Here is a 27,434-nt window from a genome sequence, read left to right as displayed (position 1 = left end):
AATCCTCAAACAACTTCACTACCTCCTGTTGAGTTCAGGGCTGATAAACACCCCAAATCTCCAACTGGCCTTTTCACTTTCTGTCCTGGTTATTGCCCTTCTTTAGCTTAACAGTGCTGACCTTTTGATAGTGCAACACGGCTCAGCTGTTACTTGGGAAGTTTTCCTCCCTTCCTGTGCTTTTCTGCTGCAATAATTACTGGAGAGGGGATGGGGTGGCAGTTTACGTTGTTGTTGTTTTAAGCATTTACGTAATTTTATTTGTATGTAATTCTAGAAGTGGCGTTACTGAAGGGATGATGCCAGTGGCTGCGGAAGGCACTACAGGTAATAATTTGATTCCTTATGCTGTCATACGTGTTTGGAACTTCAGAGGAGCAGGAAGCACTATGAATGTTATGTCGTTGTTCAGGGCCCACGAACGCTCCCCAAACACCATTTTTAAAGCAAACGTCCATCCCGTGGCCCAGCGCAGGTACAGACCCACCAACCGCGGCCCAACAGCGCCGGTAAGTACAGCAGCTCCCCAACTCCCTTCCTCCCTCCACGGCCGGCCGGGCCGGCGGCCCCGGGGCGCGGAGGCGGCGCCGGGCGGGCGGGTGCGCGGCCCCCCCGCGGCGGGGGGCGGCTCCGTCCCTCCCGCAGCGCCCCTGCGCGGCTGCGGCGCGGCGCGGCCCGGCTAGGGGGGCGGGCGAGGGTTCGCGGAGCCGCCGCCCGCAGCAGCCGCGGCGGCTGGAGGAGGAGGCGGCGGTAGGGGGCTGCGATGCTCCCGGCTGAGCGCCCCCCCGGAGCCGCCCCCGGGCGAGGTGAGTCAGCGCGGTGTGCGGGGGCCCGGGCCGGCAGGCAGGCAGGCCCGCGGCAGGGCCGCCCGACTGGGGGCCGCCGCTCCCCCTGCCTGCGCTCCGCGGGGCGCCGACAGCGGGCGGGCCCGGCCGGCGGGGACCGAGCCGGGGGCTGCCGGCGAGCGAGGCGGCCGGCGCGCCGGTTGTGGTGCATCGAGCCGGGCCGGTGAGGCCGTTCCCCCGATCTGTGACCTGGCACCGGCTCCAGCTCCCTCCCCATCGGGGACGATGGGCCTTGTCCTCGCAGCCGCCCAGGATGCTGCCGTTGGGCCCGTGCCTCAGCCGCTTCCTTCCCTCCTTAGCGGCTGCTCGCTCAGCTCCGTTCCCGGAGGTGGTGCCTGCCCGCGCCGCGCTGGAGCCGATCAGCTGCTCCTCAGCTGAGCGGATGGTCCCTGTGCGTTGGCTGCGTTCGTCTTGAGGTCCCCTGGCGTTAGTTGTGGCTGAGCGGTGACCCCGTTAGGATGCTCATCTCCAGAAGCTCAGCATTGTGGTTGAAGTGTAACCCCCGTGCGCGGGACAGAGCCACCCAACGCCACATGCCCCGTGCCCTCCCGCGAGACCACGGGTGACAGTGTCGGCATCCCCGGAGGTGGCCACTGCGTGGGCCGTGTCCCGTGGGAACTCATGCACAGCTGTCCCAGTGTGTGTCCCTGCAGCCAGGCACGGTGGTCTGTGTAGCTGTCGTTTCGTTTCTGAACCGTTCAGTCCTTAAAATACCGTGATTTTTAATAAGCAGGTTGTCAGTTTTTCCTGCATTTGTTAAAACAAGCACAGGAATAGATGCTTGCCTAACAAGTTGGTGCTAGAGGTACCATAGGTGTTACAGATGCCTGTTACATCCTAGATTAGAGGGAGTTAAAAGCCCATGTTTGCTCAGCAGTTATAAAGTTTCAACAGCGGTCTCTTAAAATGTTGTGTTCGTGGAAAAAGTGGTGTCAAAGAGTGATAAACTTGGAATTTAGGGAGAGGAGATGGGCTGTCTTAACACTGAAGTATTTTAGTAAAAACTGCCCAAAACATTATTACATTACTAAGATATATAGGGCCTAGTTATCCACTGTATTGGGTAATATCCAAAGAAAAAGACTGTAAAATGTTAGTTTTCTAGCTGCTTGTTTGTTTTTTTTTGTTGTTTGTTTGTTTGTGGTTTTGTGTGTGTTTTGTTTTTTGTGTGTGTTTGTTTCCCTGGATATAAATAGCAGACAAAGGCAACATTTATTTTGTTGTTTGTATTTTCTGAAGACCCACTGGGAGCAGGGGAGAAGAAAACAATCTTTTTAAGGATGGTGTTTGTGATAGCAGTCATAAACCCAGTAAAAATCCTAAGCAGGTTTAAAAACAGAAAAAACACCACCAAGTAATTCAAACAGGTGGAGTGAGACTATGAGAGCAAAAGCTGATGATATGAGGAAGCTGTGGTTGATTACTAATGTGGCTGGTGCTACAGCACAACTTAAATGCAACCTAAAGTTCATCTTAATCTTCAGCTGTGACACAATGGGCCTGAGCTAAAATAGCATGAACTGGCCTGTCCCGGTCCCCAGTGGGAGACAGAGCTGTGTTCTGGGTGCTGCAGCTCTGATGCTGGGCCCTTGCCTGCTCCATATTTGAAGGCAGGTTTGTTATTTGCTGTCCTTACTGAAGCATAAACCTTGGCAGTATAGATATGTAGTTGGTAATTAAAAACTGGTTAAAAAATTAGAGTCTAATACTGACTAAAAATAAACTGGTTAAAAAATAGTCAGCTAGGACACCTTAATTTGCACATATTAAATGGAAAACATGATTGGAAAGCAGGAGTCTTAAGATGTGAATTTAATGTTTTTTCTTTAATAGATGAGGACCTAATAGTGTTCTTGTCTTTAATGTTAATACTAGCAGTGTTGTATCAACTTAGCAACTTCAGACCTATTATGAAGTGCATTAAACCTATTATAAACCCGATCTTGACATACTTCAGACATCCTGTAGTTTCACAATCTAATTGACTAACTGTGTCAAAGTATGTGGGGTTTTATAGCCATATTGAATGAAGGAGCAAAACTTATAGAGCAACACATTAAGTAAGTGCATGCCAAGCAACACAAAATAAAGCAATTTTAAGAGTTAAGTGTTTTAGAACGAGGTAGTTCACTTCATGGAAACCCTAATTATGGTGGTTAATGTTACAGCACTTAGGTCTCGCTTCAGACTTGAAACAAATGTTATTTCCAAGCACTGAGTTAATTCACTAAATGCAATTGATTCCTGATTTGATAAATTCTGAGTGAGGTGTCCGTGCTAGTCCCCCCAGGAGGACTGCGTACCTTCGGAGGGCGGGGAGGCTGGTGTGGGGCTGTGTGGCTTGGCAGGGACAGCCCGTCCGAGGGCTGCACCTGGCCTGCCTGGCAGAGCTCTGGGAACGTGATGCAAGAGTATGTGAAGTTGGTGCCCTTTGCTGTCATGATGCAAGTTGTTTGCATAACGTTCTTCTCCTTTTTGACACGGATGCAGGCAACAGCACCAGGCTGCTCCTTAGGGGCGAAACTTGCTTGGAAATGGAAAACATGGTCTATTATTCATGTTTCTTACAGCAATGCCTTGTAGGCCTGCTGGATGCGGGGCTTAATTCTGAGAGACGCTGCACAGATACTATGGTAGAAAGTCTTTGATTCAAAGGTTTAGTAGTTGAGATCAATGGGAGAAGAGGGGCTGAGTGGGAGATGTGTGCATGAGCAGTGGGCGAGGTGAGCTTGCTTTGGAAAATGGAGAATTTTTACATCTGCTTCTTTAGCACAGACCTGTTCTGAATTAATAATTAGTGACTTTGGAAAAATGTGTACTCAAGAAACATGTTTTCTATTAGCAGATTTAAAAATGTTCGTATGAAAACTTCATGTGGAATTTAATGTGTTTGCCACAAGGTCAGGTTGCTAGTCAGTGAAAGTCTGGAAGGGGCAAAATAAGATGTGATGCCATGTTGGCTGGCTTTGGTTTATCCACACAAAGCAAACAGCAAGCCAGCCTGCTTAGTTCTTACAGCTGCATGTTGCTCGAGAGATTAATTAATTATTCCTGTTTAGAATTATTGAAATTCTACTCTTAGAGTATGTTTTCTGAGACTGTAATTTTGCTAGATACTTAACAGGCTAAGCTGCTCTTGGTCATTTGCACTGTGTTGTGATCAACTGTCCTTTTTTGTTGTTTGTTTGGTATTTTGTTTGGTTTTGTTTTGGGTGGGTTGTTTTTGTTGGTTGGTTGGTTTTGGTTTGTTGTTTTGGGGTTTTTTGTTTGGTTTTTTTTTGTTTTGTTTTGTTTTGTTTGTGTGTGTTTGTTTTGCATTCAGTGCAGGTCCAAACCCTGATGTTGAGGCTCTGCTTTGTGAGTCTTATTTGTGCTTTAATTCTCAAAGCCTAGCAAATGGAATATTTATGCTGAGTTAAACTTTATTTAAAAACAGCAGCACTCGTTAACCCCAAATCTGACTTTCTGTTGGTTTGCAAGTGTAGTTTTAATGCCTTGTCCTGTAAGTGCCATGGTATTTTTGCTGAGAGGTTCAGGTATTTGCTACCCCAGTCTGATCTATTGACTGGCTTTTTTTTTTTTTTTTTTTCCTTTGGAACACAATGCAAAGCAGGTGTTTTAGGTTTTTTTTCAAAGGTTTTGGGAAGAGCGACTCCAAGGGGAGAGCTGAGTTTTTAGTATAATATTTTATATTACTATTTTCCTTACAATTTTCCTTTGTTTTATAGGAAACTTCTTGTAATGTCAGGTTGTATTGAATAGATTAACTTTTTATCCTTTCAGATCTTGAAATTGTCTTAATGATTAGGAGAGCCAGAGTAAATAAGGATCGATTTAAGAAATAAAAATGGCAAGAATGCCAAGAAGATACTTAATTAAATCTAGAATATCTGTATTTGCCTCTTTCCACCTACCCACCAAAGAGCCTCGTTACAGTCATTGAAATGACCATCACAGAATGCATTGGGACAAATGGTTTTTCCTCTGTTCCTCAGATAGTTGTTCAAAAGTACAAGTCTGTAGGAAAGATGCTGTAGCTGTTTGCAGAAGATGACAGGACGAAAGATGTCATAGATCTGAGGGTTTGAAAGTGGCTTTTTACTTGCTGGAGAAACAGACACAAACCAGGCAGCAGCAATTGGCGTCAGGAAACTTGGAGAAAATGTTAGCTTTGCAGAAGTTTTTTTTCCAATTTGCATGTTAGGGCTTTGTTGTGTGTTAGTGCACTTACCTAAGTTTAGGGAAGATGGCTTCAAAACTGTTACTCCTGTTTTTTCAGAGTGATGTTACCACTCTGCATCGTCTCTGGTCCACTTGTCCTGGCTGCACTGATGATATTCAGCAGGCCTCAATCAAAACTTTGTGCTCTGTTCAGCCTCAAATGAGTTAAAATTAACACTGGAATCAGTTCTGTTCACTCTCTGAACCATTCTTCCTTACTCCTGTTCTTTGTTGTTCTTTAAAAACTTGCTGATAGTGCTGTCTTCTATCCTCCTACTGTCTTGTGGATCAGAAAAAGTTTTTGCAAAGTGAAGGTATAGTACTTGAAGTCTATGGTTAGGATACACAGGAGATAACTAGTCTCTTCTCACTTAAAAGTATGTTGTTTTTCCATCTCTTTGATTTACTGTACATTCAATCCCTGACTGGCATGGGGTTTTTGTCAGTAGAAGGAAAGCCTTGTAGATTATTAAGTCTTCTGTAGATTTTTCAGTAACCATAACACTTTGTTGGTTTTCTCATTTACAGTCCTTTATTTTTAGAATTTAAAAAACTGCTAAATAAAATCACTTTCAAAACCATGACTGCTAAACAAACTAGTGATCAAAACATGGAAGAATGCCATATGGCTCCTACCAGTCTTGATGCTGTTATATTTCTGAAGAGTATACTCTGTGTTATTAATAATATTCAATGAAACACTCTCAGAGCGGGAAAATATTTACTGAAATTATTATGAAATATACTTTTCACAGCATTCTTACGCAAGATGCTCTAGTCAAAATACTAGGAGTGGATCTTTTGGATGAATCCTTGCACACACAGGTTAGAAGATGGATGCTGGGGCAGATAGAAGTTGTGGAGGGGGGAAGAAGATGCAGCAACTGAAGTATTTAAAGATTAGCTGTGTAACAGTTTTTAATATACCTGCTATTCACCAATGTACAAAATTGAAGTCCCATTCCAATAGAAAAGGGAAACTGAATTTTAAAAGGTTGAACAGTAATTGCTCTAAAAGCCTTTGGTTCAGAGCTCATATATAGGGATGAGGAATATGGCCCTGTCCTTAAATCAGGAGAATTTCGGTTCTTAGTTGTACAGAAGTTGTCTTCATATCTGAGTGGATGAAATGTGAGTTCTGTCTTGCCATGTCATGGTGATGGAGGAGGAGATTTATTCTTCAAAATTAAATGCTGTAAAGCTTCAATAGAGCTAGTAAGCAAGTTGCTGTACATCGATGAGCATAATCTGGTTGTGGTGGGACACAGGAACAACAGTGAAACCTCAGTTATGTCTCCTTGACATAATCGGGGCCCTGTACAAGTTCTGGAGTCTTGTCAGAGAAAGGAATAAAGCAAATAAAGCACAGATGATGACTGATCTGATTTACTCGTTACAAAGCCTTGGTTTACGGATATAGAAGCCAAAAATGAACAAATATATAAACAGAAAGCCCATGGACCTTCCAGCTGTCAGGTAGAAGTGGACAACTGAACCAAAAATCGCAGGAGCTGACTAGACAGCTGCTGGGTTTGGGTTCATGTGGCTTTTGATTGCAGGAGGTAAGAACAAGAAAATGTATTTTCACATTTGACTGTTCTAACAACTTAATTAGGACTTTTTCTAATCTTTTGACACTTTTTTTTTTTTTTTTTAATCGGATTGTCTCTGAAGGCACTGGAGAAAAAAACAGTCTATGTGTATGGGCTGGCATCATTTTGATTAACTTCTGACCTTGTCTTCACGAATATTGAAGGTTCCAAGATTTTTATGCAACCTTTTCTCCCAAAGTGAAACCAGAGATCCTTGCAGATAGTATCACATAAAAATGACATTTAAAAGCGAAAAACACACACAAACCTCATGAGTGTTAGGGATTTTAATGATGGTATTTTTAGACTGAACTGTGTAAGTTCTAGATTAATTGACTATTGTTTTTAGAAGGGTCTGTGGCTTGTTCTGTCAGCTGTTGATGTGTATGTTGGATCAGGAAGAAACAGCTAATTCAACATACTTGTGAATGTTAGAGTCTCTTTTCTGTTACTAGCATTGTATCAGTTTGCAAATCTGTTGTTAGTATTTAAATAAATTCTGAATTACAATTAAATAATTGAAAGGCACTGGCCGTATCAATGCATGACTAATTTTAGGGGGACGATACTGTGCTCTCAGTTGAGTTTTGAAAGACTGCAGTTTCATTGGAGCTCTTCTAGTGGGAATTAAATGCAGACCTACCAAAAAATAGTTCAGATTCCTAGAGAAGTTATTCCCTATCATAAATTGAGTGCTCTTAGAGAAATTTCAGGTTCTTCTGGAATAAAATTCTTTTTTCAAATATTGGTCCTGTGTGATAGTTACATTAATCTAAAAAGCAAAGCAATTACAAAACTTTCTCATAATGAGCATGAGCTAATCTTCCTAGGTTAAATTTACAGATATTAATATAGGAAAAAAAATATAATATAGCTCAATAAAATTATTTTGAGCTGATCACCTGCTGGCAGGGCTTTTTTTACCATTTGAAAGAATCTGTTAGCTAGCCTAGCTTCTTAGTAGACTGGTTTGTTGTTTTTAAATGTGCAAGCTGGTTGGTGAAATCAAAGTCTTAAGTAGTGGTGAATGTATTTTTAAGTGTCACTTGTCAGTTTTGCAATATTTTGCTTCTGTGGAGGATTAAGTGTGGCGAGCTGCAGTACAGTTACCTCCCAATGCACATTTCTCCAATTGCACAATTGAAGAGACCATTGTAGGGCCTGTACTTTTTATCTGTTCCTGTGCTTCTTTGCTCCCAGGTCTTTGCATTTGTGGTTGTCATCCTAATTTTGAGGGTCCCTTGGTTTAATCATGAAGCCCCATCCTAATTCCCACCTCTCTTCCCATTCAGCCTAGAAGTTCAAGCCTCCCACCAATTTCTGCTGTGGTTGTGGAGTGCTTAGAAAACCACATTTCAAGAGGAGATTGATTAATCTTTTGAAGGCCATCATGAGACTTCAGATAGAATTTGTTTTTATAATTAAAAAACCAGTTATATATTCAGTTGCATTATTTAATTATGAAATCATGGCTATCTTTTGGTATAGTAGGGAATACTGGAAATAAAGCAGCTTTGGGGGAGAAAAGGCAACTTGAAAGAAAAGACTTGTAAATGGTAATACTTAATTGCCACAGTGGTTTTAAATATATAAATTATTCTCTGTCCTAAACAGTAAAGGTGTTTCGTTGCACAATATTAAAGCTGCTCTTGGGAGAACTTCACAGAATTGGTCATAAACCACATTTTTATTGATGCTACCATGTACCAGTGGTCTAGACAAATGGCCTTCCCCACCCTGATATTGCATTTATTGCTCAGGAATGTCACAAATGAAAAATAAGCTGTCTTTGTCCTTCATGACTGGCATTGCAGGTCTGTTCCCATGTGGTACCTTAACCATGTTGTGTTTTATTTGTTCACAGGAGAGCTCTAGTTCCTTGACAGTGCACCAGATATTGGATGCTTGTGGTAAACCATGGCAGCTGATGATAAGGTTGCAATTTTAACCGATGATGAAGAAGAACAGAAGCGAAAGTATGTGCTTGCTGATCCTTTCAATGGCATTTCCAAGGATCAAGACTTGCCCCCCCCTAACGAATCACCTTCAACGGAGACAACCACCGTCCCAGATGAAGAGCTGGATTGGTTAGAAAAGCACTGTGTCAAAATAAACAATGATCTTCTGATCTCGAAGGTCTTCTATTTTTTCTTCTATTCTGCATATGGCTCTCTCTACCCGTTGCTGCCTGTGTATTACAAGCAACTGGGTATGTCACCCAGTCAGAGTGGACTTCTGGTGGGCATCAGGTACTTCATTGAGTTCTGCAGTGCTCCCTTCTGGGGAGTGGTGGCAGATCGCTTCAAGAAAGGGAAGGTCGTCCTCCTCTTTTCGCTTTTATGCTGGGTTTTATTTAACCTGGGAATTGGATTTGTTAGACCAGCCACTTTACGATGCGTACCGAAGGGCCTTCCCCCAGCACATCCCACCAACGCAAGCAGCCTTTTAACCACGTTTTCACAAAATGCCTCCATGCCTTCTCTGCTAACCACAGTGACTGCTGCATCCCCAAAAGTTCGCAGGAGGAGAGACCTGCTCACTTCCAGTCCAGTCGCTTTGGAAACAACAGGGACAGCTAATCCTGAAGTAACATCCTTTTTACCTACGCAGAGCAGTGATGTTGATTTTCTCTTGGAAAACAGTACCCATTTTACATCAAAAACCACCACCACGAGCCCAGTCTCACCAGGGAACATGACTCCAAGTCCCACCCCAGCTGCCATCACCACAAAGCCGCTGCCTTCTGACCAAGCTGTGCTTGTTTATGATCAACAAGAAGTAGAAGCCATCTTCCTACTCATTCTGCTGGTTGTCATAATCGGAGAATTTTTCAGTGCTTCCTCTGTTACGATTGTAGATACGGTAACTCTGCAGTACCTCGGCAAACACAGGGACCGGTACGGATTGCAGCGTATGTGGGGGTCTCTGGGCTGGGGGCTGGCCATGCTCTCCGTGGGAATTGGCATCGACTATACTCATACAGAAGTTGTCATTGAAGGTCAAGGATGTAAGGCTCCTGAGTACAAGAACTACAGGATAGTTTTCATCGTTTTTGGTGTTCTGATGACAATGGCGTTAATCGTGGCCACCCAGTTTCGATTTCATTACACGCACTTCAAGCAAGACGAAAATAAGAGAAAAGAGGTAGAAATCTCACAGGTGGACAGAAATGCCTCCAATGAATCCTCCGATAATACTCCTACCAGTATGAGCCAGTCGCAGTCTTTCAGTTTTTGGGACCTCATAAAACTGCTGTGTAGTATCCAGTACGGCTCTGTGCTCTTCGTGGCGTGGTTTATGGGATTTGGATATGGCTTTGTCTTCACCTTTCTTTACTGGCACCTGGAAGACCTGAATGGCACCACCACTCTCTTTGGAGTTTGTTCTGTGCTCAGCCACGTGTCTGAGCTGACCGCCTACTTCTTCAGCCACAAACTGATTGAATTGGTTGGTCACATCAGGTAAGATGTTAGTGATCATTCAAGAGCTGTACAAAAACTGTTGAAGAAACTTGTTGAACACAACGCTTAGCCTTGTGTCACAAAGTGAAATTCAAGCTGAGCCTTTTATTTGAAAATTCTAAATACTGCTCAGTTATGTAGCTTGCCTAATAGAGATTTTAGTATTATTTTAGGAGTTGAAAATGCTCTGAAACGCTTCCTTTGTGTTTGAGTTGCATGTTAGTACGTGCATTATGCCTGGCACCGTAACCTTCTGCAGGTGGTTCCAGAAGGCATCCTGCTTCACTGATGCAAAACTCTGCGAGTGATCTTTACAAATCACCACCCACTCAAGGATTGTCTGCTTTGACATACAAATACCATTAATTTTACAAGTTGTTTTTTTTTTTTTTTCATATGAGTAGCAGTGTTCTGGAAACCTGCTTTAGGCTGCTTCCCTTTGCGGGGCAGTTCTTTGCCCCCACGGTAGCCTGGAAAGGCATTGCTTCCAACGCTGAGAGGGGAGGAGGATGAGGTGAAGAAGCGAGATGAGCACCTCATGTGTCTGTGCCCTTGTAATGAGACTGGGGGTGTTGGCAGAATGAGGTTACAGCCTGGCAGAGCCGTTTTCCAGGTCAGCGCTTTGCTCCCTTCCTTTCAGTCCAACTGTGTGTGTCAGCTGCTGCACTGAGATAGTTTTTACTTTGTAAAGTGAAACTCGCTACTTCAAGCATGTTAGTGAATGTCGTTTTCCACTAAATTCACGACTGACTTAATTTCCACATGTTCTAAACCCCTTCGCTACTTTTTAAAAAGAGCTCAGGAGGAAAGATGGGGGAATCTGAGTTAATGAACTCGTAAAGGTTTTATATTTACTCAGATACTCTGCAACTGAATGCAGAGCAATCAGTACGATTAGCATCACATTCTCTGCAAATGCCCTGTATATGATTGTGCAGTCATTGAGATGATGCAAGTATTTTTTGAAGCTGTCTGCACTGTTCTTTTTGTGCATTCTGTTGTGTGGTTTTGCTCTTTGTTTTCTTGTTTTGCTTTTATTGGGCTGAATTTTTTGATTTGACCTAGTAAAAGTGTTTGAGCTCCTTAGCACAGTAATTTGAGAGATTGCTTAAAATATTTTTTTGTCTTCCTTTAAACTGAGGAGGATCTCTTTACTTTGAGTCAGTCTTTGGATCTGGCAGTAATTAGTGTGAGAAAATGTGACACCTTGCATGCAAAGACTGGAGGAAAGATATGATGATGGAGGAGTAGTGAGAACAGATCAGAGTCTCGATAGCTAAAGATAGCTTGGGTATGCTCTTTCAATGTATATTGTTATAGTAAAAATTCAGGCTTAGGCTGCAACTAAAGGAAGACTGAAAAAGAGAAGAATGTTAGGCTTGTGAATAAGATTAAATAGAAGGGGTTAGGAGCAATGGCCAGTAAAAAAAAAAAAAGATTATGTACAGGATTAAATCCTCTTTCTTTTATTTTTGTCTTTGCACTATTAAGCCAAGATTGGATTAAGTTGTTTAAACACCGGCTCCTATTTGCGATGAAACATTATTTACACCCTACACCTGGGAAATGCACATTAGTCATAGTTTAATGTTATCTAATGCTTACTTGTATTTAGTCATCACAGTTTATGAGATGTCTCCTTCTGGTTGCCTCTCTTGTACTTTTTGAACTTTGTATAATGCATGGTTTGTTCAAGAGGAGGCTAACTTTTTTTTTTTTTAATAAGGATGTATAGGGGTTCATAGCTCTTACTCTTTTGATAGTTCGGTCAATGTCTGTCTTATAGTACAGATACTCATTCTCCCATTAGTAAGAATCAAAAGCCTCCAACTATATGGCCTTCTTGGAACCATCTTAGCCAGAAGCGTTTGGGATAAATTATATATATATATATATATATATATATATATATATATATATATATATATATAAAAATATATAATTTTAATAGCTCAGAATTCCTCATTTGCCATTTTGGCATAAAAGTAGTTACATGTTTATAAGGTCTTGTATGAAATAAGCTGGAAGTCCCTCTTAATATACAGCTAGCTGTGAATATTTCATAGGGTATTTATTTACAGTTAGAGGGAAGATGACTTGACACCTCTTTTTGGTAAGATGCCTTCAGTGCTGAGGTTGTCTTACCTTCCATTGACTTGTCACTAATGTTTAAAAAATAAATAAAAAGGATATTTGCACTCTTCTGGGTTGTTAGACTCCTAGATGTCCAGTCTTTCTGCAGTATTTATTTGAACATTATCATTCAATCTTTTCTTCCTCTCCTAGTTTGAAGACAGGCATGAGTACCAGAATTTACAGGATTTACAGGCTTGACACCCTTGTCAGATAGAAGCTCAGTTTTCCTTTTCTAGCCTTGTGAAGCTTTCTGTTTCTTCCATTGTATGTGTTTGGTATATAAGATCCTTACAATGTCTTGAAACCTATGCTATTTTCACAGGGTTTTTTTTTTTTTGACTAATACTCAGATTATATTGTCCAAACATTTTAAGCATGACCATTCTAAACATGTGATGATGATTATGGTCAGTTTCTGGCTGGGTTAGCTTTACTGTTCATATACATGTGCACTGCACGCGTGCAGATGTTACACATGCTGCTAGCGCTTGTAACATTATATGTTAGCAGGTCGGTGGATAAATCTGGAGTAATGACAGCGATGTGTTCAGCTAGAAAGCTGTTCTGTGATTGCACAGATTTATGAGGGGCGGGAATATTGCAGATGTTAGAAGGGCATTTTTTGCCTTGCTTCCTCCATCCACCTTCTGAGAGATGACAGAGTGGATTTTCATTTAAAAGTAAACTGAAGAGTTAACAAGGAAATAAGTCCTCAGCAAGTGTGGTGGAGGGCACAAGTTCTTTGAGAGGATATTGTGACGGAAAAGTGTACAAAACTGGCTATCAAATATTTAGACAGCATTGTTGAATGGTGTCCTGTGTAGAAGCACTCACAACTGCCAGGGAGTTTAGGAACATGATGTTAATCTCTGAAAATAACCTTGTCCTTGAGGTGAAGCTTGAATGTGTTTGTCTGACAACAATTCCACTGTGTGAGTTTTTATACGAAGCAGAGGTTGGTAGTCATGGCTGTAAACAGCTCAGTCTCCCTAACATAAATATTGAGTCAGGGCTTTGAATGTTTAACCTGTAAATTGAATAGGGTGGCTCTGTGGATACTACATGTAGGGTTCATAGAGAACATCTGTTCACATTATTGATTTAGGTCTGATAAAGAGCCTATAAGTGATTGTTACAAATACATTTTTGAAAAGGCTCTGTAAATGGACAAAAATTCTCAAGTGATGTACCCATCCAAAAGCATAAATATGGAAATCTTCATAAACTGTAATTTACCTAAAACTCTGTACATATCCTAACAAATTAAAAGGTAGAACCTGACTTCTGGCTTCTCTTAAACTCTGAATCCAAATCTTTCAGCAAGTGTAACACAGTGGAAAGGCACAAGTAGCTGAGCGTGTTAGTGGTGATGGAAGGACTTTGCAGCAGGAGGCAACCTCTTCATGTTTCTGGTCTGGCTGTGACAGGAAACAGCTGAGATGGGAAGAAAGTTGTTGGTGCACAGTCCAAGTTTTTGCTAGGCAAAAGTGAAATGAAGCTGGCGAGAACTGTCCTGAAACAGAGAGCTGGGCACATCTGTACTGCTGACGGGGAAAACCAAGTATATGTTGAGGCGATTCCTTTGTGTCCCCAAGAGTGTACATCACCTTGGGCCTTACTGTCATGATGCATGGCACAAAGAGCAAGTTTGTTCTCCTTATTGTAGAATACCAAACTTTTTCATGGCTTTCCATGTTTTATTCAGTGAATGCTTGAGCTTGGCATTGTTTAAAGGCAGCGTAAATTAGCTATTCATAGACCTTACGTGCATCTGGAAGCAACACAGCTTGGTCTGGTGTGTGATTTGGGGGTGGGGGGAACTTCTTGCAAGCTTACCCAACTTGTTGAAAGTAAAATAGATTTTCTTCTGTAAATCCATGTTGTGAAACACACAGACCTATATTTATAATTTAGAAGGGTTTTTGCTGTCACTGGCATGATGAAAATTATGGTACTGGTATTTTAGCTGTTAACATGTATCATGTATTTGGAAACTTCAAATGTTAACAAGATGCTGCATTTTTATGATTGCATCTCACTCTAGACTTTTCAGTGGCTATGTACCATTTGATTAAATCTCAATGTGCTTTTGTAGAATAACTAACTAAAATAGCAGCACAGAGAATAATGAGCCCTTTCACAGTGCCTGTGTTTACACCTTAATTATCAATTGCATTTATTTCGCTTGTGCCAAACCAGGGGTCAACCAAGAAGCTGTGTTTGGACAATAAGTAATCCTTGTCTCTGAAAAAAATCTTTACAGGTTGCAACAGCATCTTTCCTCAAGCTAAACATGCTTTTTTAAATTAAGTCTTGGTTTCCTAAGATCCATCAAAAAATAAGAGAAAGATGGCTGGATGAATAAGCACCCTGGAGGTGTAAGCTAAGCTAAATATGAAAACTGGAAAGGAAAAGTCATCAGGTTAAATGCCATGGGAAATGCACTGCACAAATAGTCGTTGTGTTTCATTGTTTAAAAACTGTTATATGAGCTCTTTTTCTCCGAGTTCTGAGATGCAGCATCTGCTGCTTTTCAGTTTTATCCTGAGGCATGTTGTTATAAACCATATTGCTTCTGTGGGATGTGTTTTTAGAGCAGTTCTGAGCAATTTGCAGATACTGGGACTATAAACTTATATTAATTAGGGTAAAATTAATTCATCTAATACAAACCTGCACCAGGCTTACATTACAATGGAAGAATGAATCTCTGAATGATTAGAAGGTTGTTTGGAAGGGATGTCAAATGTGCTTAGAAATGGTCTCTCTGAAATACACTGTGTGGAGCATGTCATGGAACTACAGAGCTTAGTTTAAAGCTTAGTGGATCTGCTGTCCACTTCCTATTTTTTTTTTTTTTAATCAGGATTTTGAAGAGAATCTTAACTTCAGCCAGGGTTTGAATATTTGTGTGGAGTGGGCAAGAAGAGAGTTTATGGTTGGGCATAGGATGTAATTTGTGTTGAGCAAATGCTTTAGGCTGGCAAACTGTTTGTACATGTGCAGGTAATTTCTGAAACAGTAAGGTATATTATACCAAAAAAATGCAAACTGTCCTGACATCTCTTTTCCTTACTTTAGAGTGCTTTATATTGGTCTTGCCTGTAATACAGCTCGATACATTTACATCTCTTATCTGGAAAACGCCTGGACTGTTCTTCCGATGGAAGTACTTCAAGGTAAGACAATGCAGTCGTGCCCTTCCAGTATAACATCAGGTGCTTGTATTTATATTGTTTTCAAGTGAACTGTCATTATGTAAAAATCTGGTATTTCTTGCTTTTTTTTTTTTTTAAACTATAAATATCTCAGAAGACCCAGGTTCATAAAACATTCCTCTTTATCTTGGGAAATATTTGACGTCTGAAGGGCGGGTTTGCATTTGATTGTGCACAGTTCTGTGTTTATTCAAACAGAACTGAGTGAGACCAGCACACCCTTTAACTAAACAAAGGGGCAGAAGCATGAGCTGGATACACACCTACTGCAGATCCTGTTTGGTGGTAAATCTGAACTTCATTTAATACGAGAGGTCGTGGTTCTTAAAATGATGCTATAAAAAAAAAAGTCTGGGTCATTATGACTCTGTTAAAATATTTTGTAGTTTTTTCAGTGGTATTGTTGAATCAATACCTTTAGACTACTTATTTTTTTTTAATGGGTAGAGAGGAATTTCTTTCAATAGCTTTGTCTGTGATAACAGAGCTTCTTTAAGGAAGTCTATAAAACCTTCATTGCAATGTTAAATTTTTCTAACTTAGATTTTAAAACATTTTTTCATGTCTTTGTAGCAGGAACCACTTCTCGAAACCAAGAAAAGTCTAAACTGTTTTACTTTCTCTTTCTTCAGTATTTGAAGAATACTGAAGTATTTGGGTTTGTGAGAGAATGGTTTAAATGCAGAAATGTTTCCCTGCCTTCAAAAATAATTGGAGCAAAAAGCTTGGGTCTAACAGGCAATAATTAGGATATAAATCTTTCTTGAAATAAATTTGATGTCCCAAATCTTCAGTATTTGGTTTATATGTAAATTATCCTAAATTTGCTAAACATTATTATTATTCTAAGCTTAACACTAGGGTTGTTCCACTTGTTGGAACCGTAGTACCCACAGTGAAATGGTGGTTAGTGTGCTTAGCAAATAATGTCACTATATATATATTGTGAGCAACTTATTTTTAAGAACTGAGGTTAGCAGTAATCCAGACCAGACTTCTTATAAAAAATGTTGTAAAAACTGTTCCAAATAGTCACTGTCATATAAATAATTATAGCTAAAAACACATTAGTAATGTACAGTTACAAAAAAAAAAAAAAAAAAGACTGTACCTTTAAAGGCAAGTGCAAAAAGCTGGTTTAAAGGTATGGACTTGTTTTCAGAGGAGCTGAGAACACTCTGTTCTTTCTGGATTTCCTAGGAAAGGTGGAAACATCCAAGAACCTGTTGGTTAAGTTATGGCCTTTTGTTTTCAAACAAATACAGTGGTATTGTGCTTCACGGTTCAAATAATTTCTGATGTGTTTTTGATTTGCCTGGCTTTAAAACTTTAAAACTTGACTTACTCTTTAATAGCTGATAAAACTAAGAGTTTTACATTAATTGATGTCTTACCTAAAACAAAAACACATTTATCTATATTATATTAGCCTTGCTTTGTCATTGGGCCAGTTCTTTGTTGCTATTTTCAATGCATGTGTGGGTCTGCATTTAAAAAAGTGGATTTTTAGTGAGTTTTAAAACACATTTTGCATGCAAAATATGTGAGTATTGAAGTCCTGAACTGTAAATGGTAAGGTGAAATATACTTAACCTCATTGAAGCTTTTTATTTTTCAACAAGGCAATGTCCTGTTACCAAAACCAGCTCTGCAATGTGTAAAGGTGGTCCTTAGAAACCCAAAGCTTGAGAAAATTTTATTTAGAATTGGAATGAAATTGAAGTGTTCAACCCCATGGACATCTAATGTGTCTATACCTGAACTGTTTCAGTTCCATACAGTGCTATTTATCACTTTACAACTAAGCAAAATGCAAGTTATACTGTATGTTACAAAATTATGAGTTTTCTTCTGAGTCTTCAGCTTAAATGCCCAAGTACTCACTGAGTGTCCAGCTGTTCATTAGTAAGTCAAATGTAGAGGACAGAGGCATGTTCACTGAATCATCATCTGTGCCCACATTTGTTTAAAACTGAGGCAGTAGTGCTCAGCCATTGGTAACCTGGGATGACTATTTTTAATACCACTCAAATAAGAAAAAAACCATTCCCACTCAGTCTGAGGGTGGCAAAATAGTTCAGGCTTATTCAGCATGTAACAAGTTACAAAACTGTTTTGTTTTTCCAGCTTCACCACTGTGCCTCTTCCTGTGTTGTTCTTGCCTCTGAAATGACATGGATATCTCTGATACTGTTTGGGTTTAAGACCTTTGCACTTCCTGCCTGCATTGTGGCAGCAAGGAAACTGCTGAGGGGCATTAATTTCCTGCAGCTTATGAAATCAGGACTGTATTTCAAAGGCCCTGGGTCATTCTCGAAGGGGCAAGGAATTTGGCAGAGAGACTTCTAAGGTGCTTTATTTAGTCTTCCTAGGGACTGTATCTCAAGAAGAGAAGTGAGGACATCTTAGAGGGAGAAAGAGCTATTGATGGACTCTGCAGAAGAAGAGATCATCACATTTCCCTATGGCTTGGTTGCCAGCATCACGTTACTAAAGGCTGATTTGTACTTCACAGACATTTCTCAGTGGAGGGTTTTTGTAGTTTTCCTCCAAGGCATGCCCCAGCCCCTGAGTGCAGTTGCTCTCGTGTTGTGTCAGTAGGCTCTGGACCCCATACTCTTCACCATGTTTCATCTCTCCAGGTGTGACGCATGCGGCTATCTGGGCAGCTTGTATTTCGTACCTTAGCGCGGCCGTGCCTCCGGAACTGAGAACATCAGCCCAGGGAATCCTGCAAGGTCTCCACTTGGGCCTGGGCAGAGGATGTGGGGCTATGGTTGGAGGCGTTTTGGTCAATTATTTCGGTAAGCACAAACTGAAGATTTATATTTTATTTATTGACATTCTGGTTTTCCTGAACTATCAGCTTTAAACATATTTATGCTTAAGGTATTATTATGTTTTAAAGAGTAATACACTTTGAATAAAGCATGGAATCATAGAACTGCTCAGGCTGGGATCTCTAGTCCAAGCCCCTGATCGAAGCAAGGTCAGCACTCAGTTTGGACCAGGTTGCTTATGGCTTTACCCTGTCAGCATTACAGGTAGATTAAATATGTTATGCCTAGATATTTTTAGTGTTGTGTGAGCAAATCTCCAATCTAATCAGTAAGTAAAATGAATGAATCCTTTGTGAGAGAAGAGGTTGATACTATGCAGCCTCTTGATGAACAAATGAGAATCTAATTACTTGGTTAAAAATCCTTTGCAAAGCCTCTTGAAGAAGTGTTGGGGGAGGCAAATGTAATAAAACAAGCTAGTAAGAGTCTATATGGGGCAATACATACCCAAGGAGTCCATAATGCTAACTCATATTACTTTTATTACGTAAGTAGATTATTGGTTAAAAAAAAAATAAAAATCTCATTACAGGTCCTGCTGCCACATTCAGAGGAATAGGGATGGCTTGTTTAGTGATTCTTCTTCTGTTTGCACTGATCCAGTGGCTGTTGGTTCCTGATGAAGAAGAAGGTAAATATTCATGTCACCGACACACTACAAAATTAGAACTAGTGAAAAAAGGTATTTCTGAAGCTGCTCTCTGCAGCATTAATTTTGTATGTTTGGTGTCTTGACTCAGATTTTGACAAAACAGTTCGTTTTCAAGTGAGGAGTTTTTTCTTGAGCAGTGATAGATATTGAGGTGGTGTGTTCCTGCTGTAAGAAGGGCAGCGTTGGGTTCTTGAGTGCGGATAGGAGGAAGGCATAACATGTTTTACTACCTGTATGTCCTCTCAGTTCTGGGAATCCCTTAGGTTAGTTTTAAAAGCTACAGTGAGTCATTTCAGTTGTGTCAGTTCTTTAGGGTCTCCTGGACCACTAGACACTCTCATCTTCTACCGGTCTGAGCCGCCTCTGCCAGAAATTTTAGAGATGGCTCCAGAGGACACAGACTTGTATAGCTGCCTCAGTTCTGTTCTGGCAGCTGAGAAATCTCCCCTCAGGTGGAACCTGACTTTTTCATCTCCACCTTTATTAATGTAAAGGCTAAGCAGAAAAGGAATACTTGGTGCAAAGTTACAGATTTAGCATAAATCTTATTCTTAGAAAATCAAAACTGTGGTGAATTCTGAAAAGTCACAAATTTTTGAGCTGCCTTTTACCTGAATGTTACTTTCCCATATGAACTTTGAGTATGAAATGAAAGTTTGTTTTCTTTAGCTGGAATATTAGATGAATTGTCCTTCACTAGTTATCAAGTTGCCTGTACTGAAGTGTTCAAATATTTGTTTTGCTAGAATTTTCTTCACCTCTGTTCAAATGATAATGGCAAAATAAATTGTCCTTCACTAGTTATCAAGTTGCCTGTACTGAAGTGTTCAAATATTTGTTTTGCTAGTATTTTCTTCACCTCTGTTCAAATGATAATGGCAAAATACCGAAAGGTGAAGAGCATGTTTGCTACTTCAGTTTCACATCAACTTTTAGTTAATTACACGTGAACCTACAAAATAATAGTTTGTTCTTGGTGGCCTTATTCTATTTAGTTTGTTTCAGAGTTTGGTTTTCACTAAATATACACTGCCCATCTTAAAAGTCTGGATCTTAATTTTAAGCACGGCAGTAATGAGGTTGCTTTGAACAAGACCAGTTGGGTGAGTGAAATTAAGCGTGCAGCCAAGTGTGCAGGATTAGTCTCTTCATTTCTTCACTACTAGAGAACATCCAGCCAGTGCTTAAAATATCCAGTGCTAAGAGTCTGTAAACAAAATATGATTTTATAATAAAAAAAAAAGTCTTTTTAATCAGTAAAATATTTCTACTCCGAAAAAATGTTTTCTCAAAATTTACAGAATGTGTTATTTACAGGCTCGTAGAGAACATACAGTTTTTACTTAAAATATCCAATGGTTTCTAACAATCTGTTTGATTACTTTTCATATATAAATACTCTGGCTCTTCAAGATTGTAAGGCATGTTGTGTTGGGTCATGACAGTCGTTCTGTGGGTGACATTTTAAGACAGTTTGAAAACTATTTCAGATTATCGAAGGACCTTAGATGTAAAGGTCTGTTGGAAGGATTTCTTTCTTTACCTGAACCTCTGTGACAGATATTTTGTCTCCTCCAGTGTCACTCTAACCTTGTTCTTTTCTCACCAACTGCATAACTCCATACTAACTATGGAGGGATTGTTTGTTTCTTAAATAAAAAAGTGGTGAAGATGTAGAACAAATTCTTTAGGTCATATTGTAGTCAGATTTAGAAATTTTAAGATCAGAAACAGCTGTTTTGGTGATGTAGGCTATGGGACTCCACTGAATTGTTCCTGTTTGAAATTAGTATTTAGGGATGAGTATGAGTTATAAGCTACAGGCTTTATGCAGGGAAAGAAGTTTGCTGCAAGTCTTAAAGACTTATTTTCAATTTGCATATAACATGAAAATGACTTCTTTTAAATTTCCATGTATTAATAACATGAAAATACGTATTTCTATTAGCCAACTAGGAACCAGTGGGCCGCTTCATACTCATTAGTCCCTATGGTTTATGCACACTTCTAAAATCCCTCTCTGCTGTTGCACAACATTGATGTCGCATTCCCCTAACGAGATGGTGGCCCGTCTGGATCTTGGCTGTTTGTGCCAGTGCGCTGCCTTCTGTACAGCGATAACCATATTACAAAAGCCAGAAGCACCTACTGTTCATTGTCTGCTTCACATTCCTTTTTAAGCTTGTTGGCTTTGCTGGTAATTATGTTGTTTTAAACTTCAGAAAAGACAATGCTGGCGGAAAGGATCCCAGTGCCTTCCAGTCCTGTTCCCATAGCAACTATTGACCTTGTCCAGCAGCAGTCAGAAGATGTCATGCCTCGGACTGAGCCCAGGCTCCCTCTAAAGAAAACTAAACACCAAGAAGAGCAGGAGGATGTGAACAAGCCTGCCTGGGGCATCAGCTCTTCTCCTTGGGTCACCTTAGCTTATGCTGTCTACCAGATAAAAGAGATGGTTAAACTATCCAAAACCAGTCCAACCCCTGAGAATCAGCCTTTGCAGGTAATCTTCTAATGTACAGGGTGTTCTGTGTTTGTTAGATGCTTGAAAACCTCTATAGCTGTGTAAATCTGTTCATACCTGGCAGGTATTCTCTGTCAGCTTGTAATAAATTTGGAGATGTGACACAGTAGTTGAAATACTGCATGAAATAGAGTTGTTTCCTATGTGTAGTACAGCAGGAATAACTTTTTTTTTGGCAAGTGTTGTCTTCCTGAAGATGGGAAGAGAGGGAGAGACCTAGAAAGAGACTCTTTCATGGGCTTGGATATACTTGAATTCCCCTTAAGTTTACATTGGTTTTCATATTAGTTGGAATGTGCGGGTTATGCATTTTGAAAAATTTAGTGGGTGATGATTGAAAATGCACAGCTGCTTAACAGAGTGTAAAATGGTTTTTATTTAGTTTTGCTTCCCTGGGTGACCCTGTCAAACATCTACATGGTTGTGAAAATCAGTGTTCCAGACACCTACCGATGGGACACAGAGACTTCTGTTCAAATAATCTCTTTTTTTTTATTTGGAGTTACACCAGAAAAGAGCCATTCTGTGACTTAAAATGTTTGATTGCTCGTGTTTGCTTTACACCATTTCCCTTCTGTCCAGTATCCTCCCAAAAAAACCTTTTAATACCTTTATCAGTGGTTGGATGGGCTTGGATCTTGAGCTTTCTTCTAATGCTTCGGACATGGCTTTCAGAATGGAGCTGAAGCACACTGCTTAAGCAAAGTAGGGAAATGCTGTCAACGCAAGTTTTAGGAGAGGATGGTTAATGTTAAAACGGCTGTGTTTACCTGTCTGGACGGAGGGGGTGAGGTTCCTTTTTATGCACCCGGTAGGTGAAAACACAGAAATGCTTTTTCCACAAGGGCGGTCTTTAGAAAAGGGTAATTTGGGATGTGTGTGTGAATCAGCAGGGCGTGTAGGATTTTCACCTGGTCAGCAATCTCCTGCCTTTCTTATGTCTTTATTATTGAAAATGTATTACAGGCATGTCTGCTTTAGGTTGGTTGGGTATTTTGTTAATCTTTTCGGAGTCAAAGAATGTGGGGTTTTTTATAGTGACATTGAAGATATCACAGGGTCTTTGACATCAAAGCAATTTGTCCAGACAAACTGCTGTTTCCTATTGGTAAATGTCCTCAGGGTCTTGGTTAGTGTAAGCTTTCCCCTTTTAAATTGGAGAAAAGCAGCTGCGCAGAACTTGGGCCATGAACATGGCAGGAAAATAATGTTTAGCAAGGTGTCAGAGAGCGACTTGTCCAGTGCTGCTCGACACAACCCAGCTGCTTCACTGAGAATTGTGAAGAGGCCAGAAAGGCTTTTGTGCCTGTTCTCTATAACACATGGTCTCTTCATTATTCTTTTCTTCCTGGAAAAATACAGCACTGACATAAAAGTAGTTCTTGTTAATGTGCTCAAATACAGTGCACCCCATTGCAGTATTTTCTTCTTCATCTGCATTCTCCAAAATCTCTTATCCCTGTTTCAGTGTCCCAAAAGGACAAACCTGCTCCAAAGCATTTAAGGTTTTGTGCTCAGTCATTTATTTTAGGCTGGTGATATTAAAATACTGAAGCTAGAAAAAGGCTGCCCAACTCTCTTACTTAATTTGTTAAATAGTATAGCCTTCTTCAAATGAAAATAGATAATTTGGAAGGAGGGTCAGTGCACAGAAAATTGAATTAGTGACAAAAATTATTCCTTCTTATTAAAATTTTTGCTTGATTTTGCTACTGCTTGCTTATACTCCTTCAAGCAACGGACATACTTGCAATATTCTCTGTTCTTCAATGAAAACAAAGAGTCCTAGGGAGTGTGTCATCTTCTGATGGGGGATATATTAGTGTGAAGGTTTGCTGTTTCAGCCTTGGGAATGGAACTGGTGTTTACATGTGCTCTTATGTTCCTTAGTAAGGCCTGTTTGAGAAGATGGGATGGAATCACACATCAGTACTGCAGAAGTTCTGCCATTCAGGAAGTCTGAGCAGTATCTTGGGGAGGGAGGGAACTTTTGAGGAAAGCTATATTTAAGGAGCATGAAAAAAAAATGTTATAGAATTGTTTGGTCAAAAGAATGATCATGCCTGAACTCTTTGAAGTCCAGTTAATCGTGTGGTTTTTTTTCCCTTGAAACACAACAAGTTTGTTTTTTGCATGCTTCTTGGGAAAGTGCAGTTAGGAAAAGAGATGGAAGGTAAGCTCCTGTCTGCTTGCTCTTAGTGTCATCTGGATTTAAATGTACTACTTTTGCTTTGCTTGTTTAAGCTTGATTTGTTATGTTGCGGGCATTCCAACTAAGTGCTTTGTGAATTTCCAGAAGTGCCTGAATGCATCTGGGGGTAACTCTGGGGACAGAGTCCTGAGTGTTTGTACTTACGTTTTGCATGCAAACCTTTCCCCTCTCTTTAGAAAATCAATGAGGATTGCAGTGCTTCATCAGCCAGCTCAGCCACACAGCCCCAAAATCCGACCGATTCTGGGCAGTCCAGAAATTGTTCAGCACCAACACCTACAGCACCATCAGATTCCCAAGCAGGTGGTGACCGCGTTGTGTCGGATCATGCTGCTCAGCCTGCTGCTGCCGGGCCCTGAGATGCGCTCATCTTATCAAATCCAGTGCATGGAATTCTGCTTCTCACCTGGGAAACACTGGACTAGGAGCTCAAAAGTAGGACTGCCTTCATCTTTAACGATCATAATGTGCAAGCTTTTAACTATATAGAGAATATTCATATGACTACACAGAGCAACATGAGCAGGGAAGCCAGAAGTTCGCAATTCTTGAGGGAAGTGATGGATCTAACGGCAGGAAGAATTCTTGGCTGCTTCGCTAAAGCTGAGTCAAGTGCTGTGAGATTTCTCTGCAATCTGTAGAAAAGGGGAGTTCACTCCTTACTTGTTGAGGCACAGAGTGTCTGACTTGATTGGATCATCTTCCTTGAATTTGTTCCCAAGACAAAATGAAAAGACTTTTTAGGAGAGAAGCTGAGTTTCCCTGCATAGCCTATTAGAAAATATCGGATTCAATAAATATAGGAAGAGCATGAAACTGTCTCTGTAAGATTTCTCAGAAACGGAGTAGCTTTAGGAAGCGTATCTTCATATTATGGTGATGGATTAAGTAAAACACACACGTATTCAAAGAATATGTTTTCGAAGCTAATGTTATCTTGTTTGAGATAAAGGTTTAGTTCTGCAAAACAAAGGTTTTTGAACTGGCGTTTTAATGAAACAAAAAAGCTGCAGGAAGGCTTCTGAAGAACTTACACCTCTGTGCTTGCAGCCCTTCAGTTGGGCAAAGGTTGCGTGCGTTTGGGTCATTTTAGGCTTGATGTTGTGTTGAGACAAGAATCTTTGATCGAGATTGCACGACCTGAGATTGATCAGGGGTTTCAATGGACACACTGTCTTTTTTTATTTCATCATCTATACAATGTTTTATTTAATGCAGTGTAGTTACTGTGGTTATTTATTAAGAAAACAGTAAGCTTTAAGTGCCTAGGGACGGTGGGGGGTAGGGAGGAATTGCCTAAAAATGATTTGGATTATATGGGGCAAAGTTTTTGATGCAGAAATTAAATAGAGTGAGAAATTCTCAGGAGGAAGCAAATGTAAAACTAAATTGCAGTATGTTTAGGAAATTACTTTGCCCAATATCAAGACACTGGAAGACTTTGGATTGTTGTGTTATGCTTTTCAATATTAACTGTAGCCAGCTCGCTGGCTGGTGTGTAGTGAAAATTGCTGCTGGAGGGAAATCCTTGGGCTCAGGGAGGAGTTGGCGGGGTTTAGTCAGGACAGTGTTTTGGCCCATTTGCTGATACTAACAGCTTGTTCCTGCGAGGTTCTGAGCGCTCGGCTTCTGCAGGACTGAGTCGCTATAGCTCAGCCCTCCTTGAAATCCGATGTCCACGACGTGTCAGGCCTTTGGGGACGGTGCGTGCTGTGGGACTCTGTGGTGATCCAGGGGCACAACTAACAGAAACGCAGGGTTGGGGAGAGGAAGATGGAGCTAAGGAGGGAAGGGGATGCGCAGTGTTACCCCCTTGGACATCCAGTCAGCTTGACGAAGGGCTGTCCGGTAGCTGTGCTTTAGCTGTGCTTTTAGAACAACCTGTGTCCTGGGGGTGTCTGGGACCAACACCATAGACAAGAAAAAGAAACATTGAAGACTAGCCACTAGTTACTTTTTTTGCACTTGAACTTAAATGTACTGTACTCACGTAAATCCTCATGACTTGTCTAAGTGTCCTTTAAAATCAGAAAAGTATTTATTGTCTGTTTGTATAACTCGGGGGAGAACTAAAGATGGAACAGGTGATGGGACGGTAGGATGCTAAAAACCATCTTTAGGCAAACTGATAATTTGTTGAGTTCATGCTGTACAGTGTTACCTCTGCTGCTGCCGCATAGCACCTGGATTGTGAGGCGAAGAGCTTGTACACTCTGTTTACACTTCAGAATTGTGTATTTCAAATGCCTGCTCTTTTGGGAATTGTATAGTCATTCTATGTTGCAAAAGGAACATGTACACCTGGGGTTTGATATTTGTGAAACTGTAAAAACTGTGGTAAGAAATATAAAATATCCATAATGTATTTAATAGTATCAGTCTGAACTTTTATTACATTTGCTCATATTGTGGTGCCAGCAGTGAACATCGTGACCTAAACTGAAAATAATTCTGTGATAATGACCTTTGCTAGGTTTGCTGGAGGACAGTCAACCTAGAACCCAGGAACTACTCTTGCACAGCATTAACATCCGTTTTGTGATAAAATCTGTCTGCAGGCACAAACTCCCGTCTGTGTGATGAGGGAATGGAAGGGATGCACACCGATGTGTGTCACGTACAGGGTGACACAGAAGTGTGCAGGACATGGTGAGTGACACTCACAATGGGGTGGTTTGTCCCCTAGCAGTTTTGAGATACAGGCTGCTAAGTGCAGGTCATGGCAGCTTGTGTGATGAAGGAAATACATTTGCACTATTGCAGCTGCCCTATACAGTGGCACATTTGGCTGGAATTTATCTTTGATGTACGACAGTTTAATTTCTATTTCAGCTGTTTAACTTGTTTACATACAAAAGTGATGACAGGGAGGGATCTATAGCTTTGGTTTGTTGTTTGTGTGTACCTGCCAGATCTCACTGGTCACCTTCAGAAGTTGGCTTTGTGGTGGTTTGGATCTGTCACGTGTGGAGAATGGGCATAGCACGTTCCTTCAGGGAGACGCATTTGAGGTAGAGAGGACATTCCATTTTGGAGCAACCACAGCTAATACACAGTTACTGTTGCTTAAATCTGCAACAAGGGAGAAAACCTGGGGACATAAACACACTCAATTTGCTTGGCTCCTCCTTGTCATACATCCTGCTGTTCTGAAGCCAGTACATGCAGAACGGAGGAGAACCACATAGCTGAAAAATACTTTTATTTTAAAAAACTGTGGAAGTACAAGACAGAATACAAAAATAGTACAAAATTCTAACTTATTTTTAAACCCCACGAAACAGAAGATAAATGTAACTCATCCTTTGTGAAGGAAGAAAGGCTTTTATAGTGGTTAAGGCAATGGATTGACATTCAGATTCTTTTCCAAGATTTTCTGGCTGGACAGGACTTGACACTTGTGTTTCAGTAAACCTATGTACTCTCCATATATCACAGGAATGCTGTGCAAGTAAACGCAGTGTTGGCAACGGGCTCAAATGACAGGAGTTGGTTTTGGTGGGTTTTGTTGATGAAATGCTTCTGATGTTGGAACTGGTTGGGGAGGATTTTTAAGGTCAGTGTCAGCTGTCCATTGAAGTAGTCGTCATCTTTCTCATGTGTTGCTGCACTTCTGTCTTTGGATGTACTGAGTAGTTACCTGCTCTACTTTGGATAGTATTTACCCATCCCTGGCAAATGATGGACTTCCCAACTACACAAAATGTGGGTTGATTTTTTTTTTTTTTTTGTT

General features: G+C 40.6%; 1 protein-coding gene across 3 annotated transcripts in view; it reads left to right on the top strand.

The window, feature by feature from the left end:
• The first annotated feature begins 372 nt into the window (after positions 1–372).
• Positions 373–27,434, top strand: part of MFSD6 (major facilitator superfamily domain containing 6) — a 29,424-nt gene continuing 2,362 nt past the window's right edge. Inside the window, exons 1-7 of one of the 3 annotated variants that reach the window (XM_082056049.1) lie at positions 373–509; positions 8,523–10,119; positions 15,337–15,434; positions 18,116–18,277; positions 18,846–18,944; positions 21,188–21,468; positions 23,878–26,066. In XM_082056049.1, coding sequence (XP_081912175.1) covers positions 8,576–10,119; positions 15,337–15,434; positions 18,116–18,277; positions 18,846–18,944; positions 21,188–21,468; positions 23,878–24,060 — 2,367 coding nt within the window. In that variant the 5' untranslated portion in view covers positions 373–509; positions 8,523–8,575 and the 3' untranslated portion in view covers positions 24,061–26,066. Of the gene's footprint in view, positions 510–649; positions 807–8,522; positions 10,120–15,336; positions 15,435–18,115; positions 18,278–18,845; positions 18,945–21,187; positions 21,469–23,877; positions 26,067–27,434 lie in introns of those variants that run through there. The other 2 variants (XM_082056048.1, XM_082056050.1) reach the window with 2 other exon arrangements.

This window comes from Streptopelia decaocto (genome assembly GCF_964273445.1).
Source record: "Streptopelia decaocto genome assembly, chromosome: 6".
Taxonomy (NCBI): domain Eukaryota; kingdom Metazoa; phylum Chordata; class Aves; order Columbiformes; family Columbidae; genus Streptopelia; species Streptopelia decaocto.
This window is presented reverse-complemented; position numbering and strand designations above follow the sequence as displayed.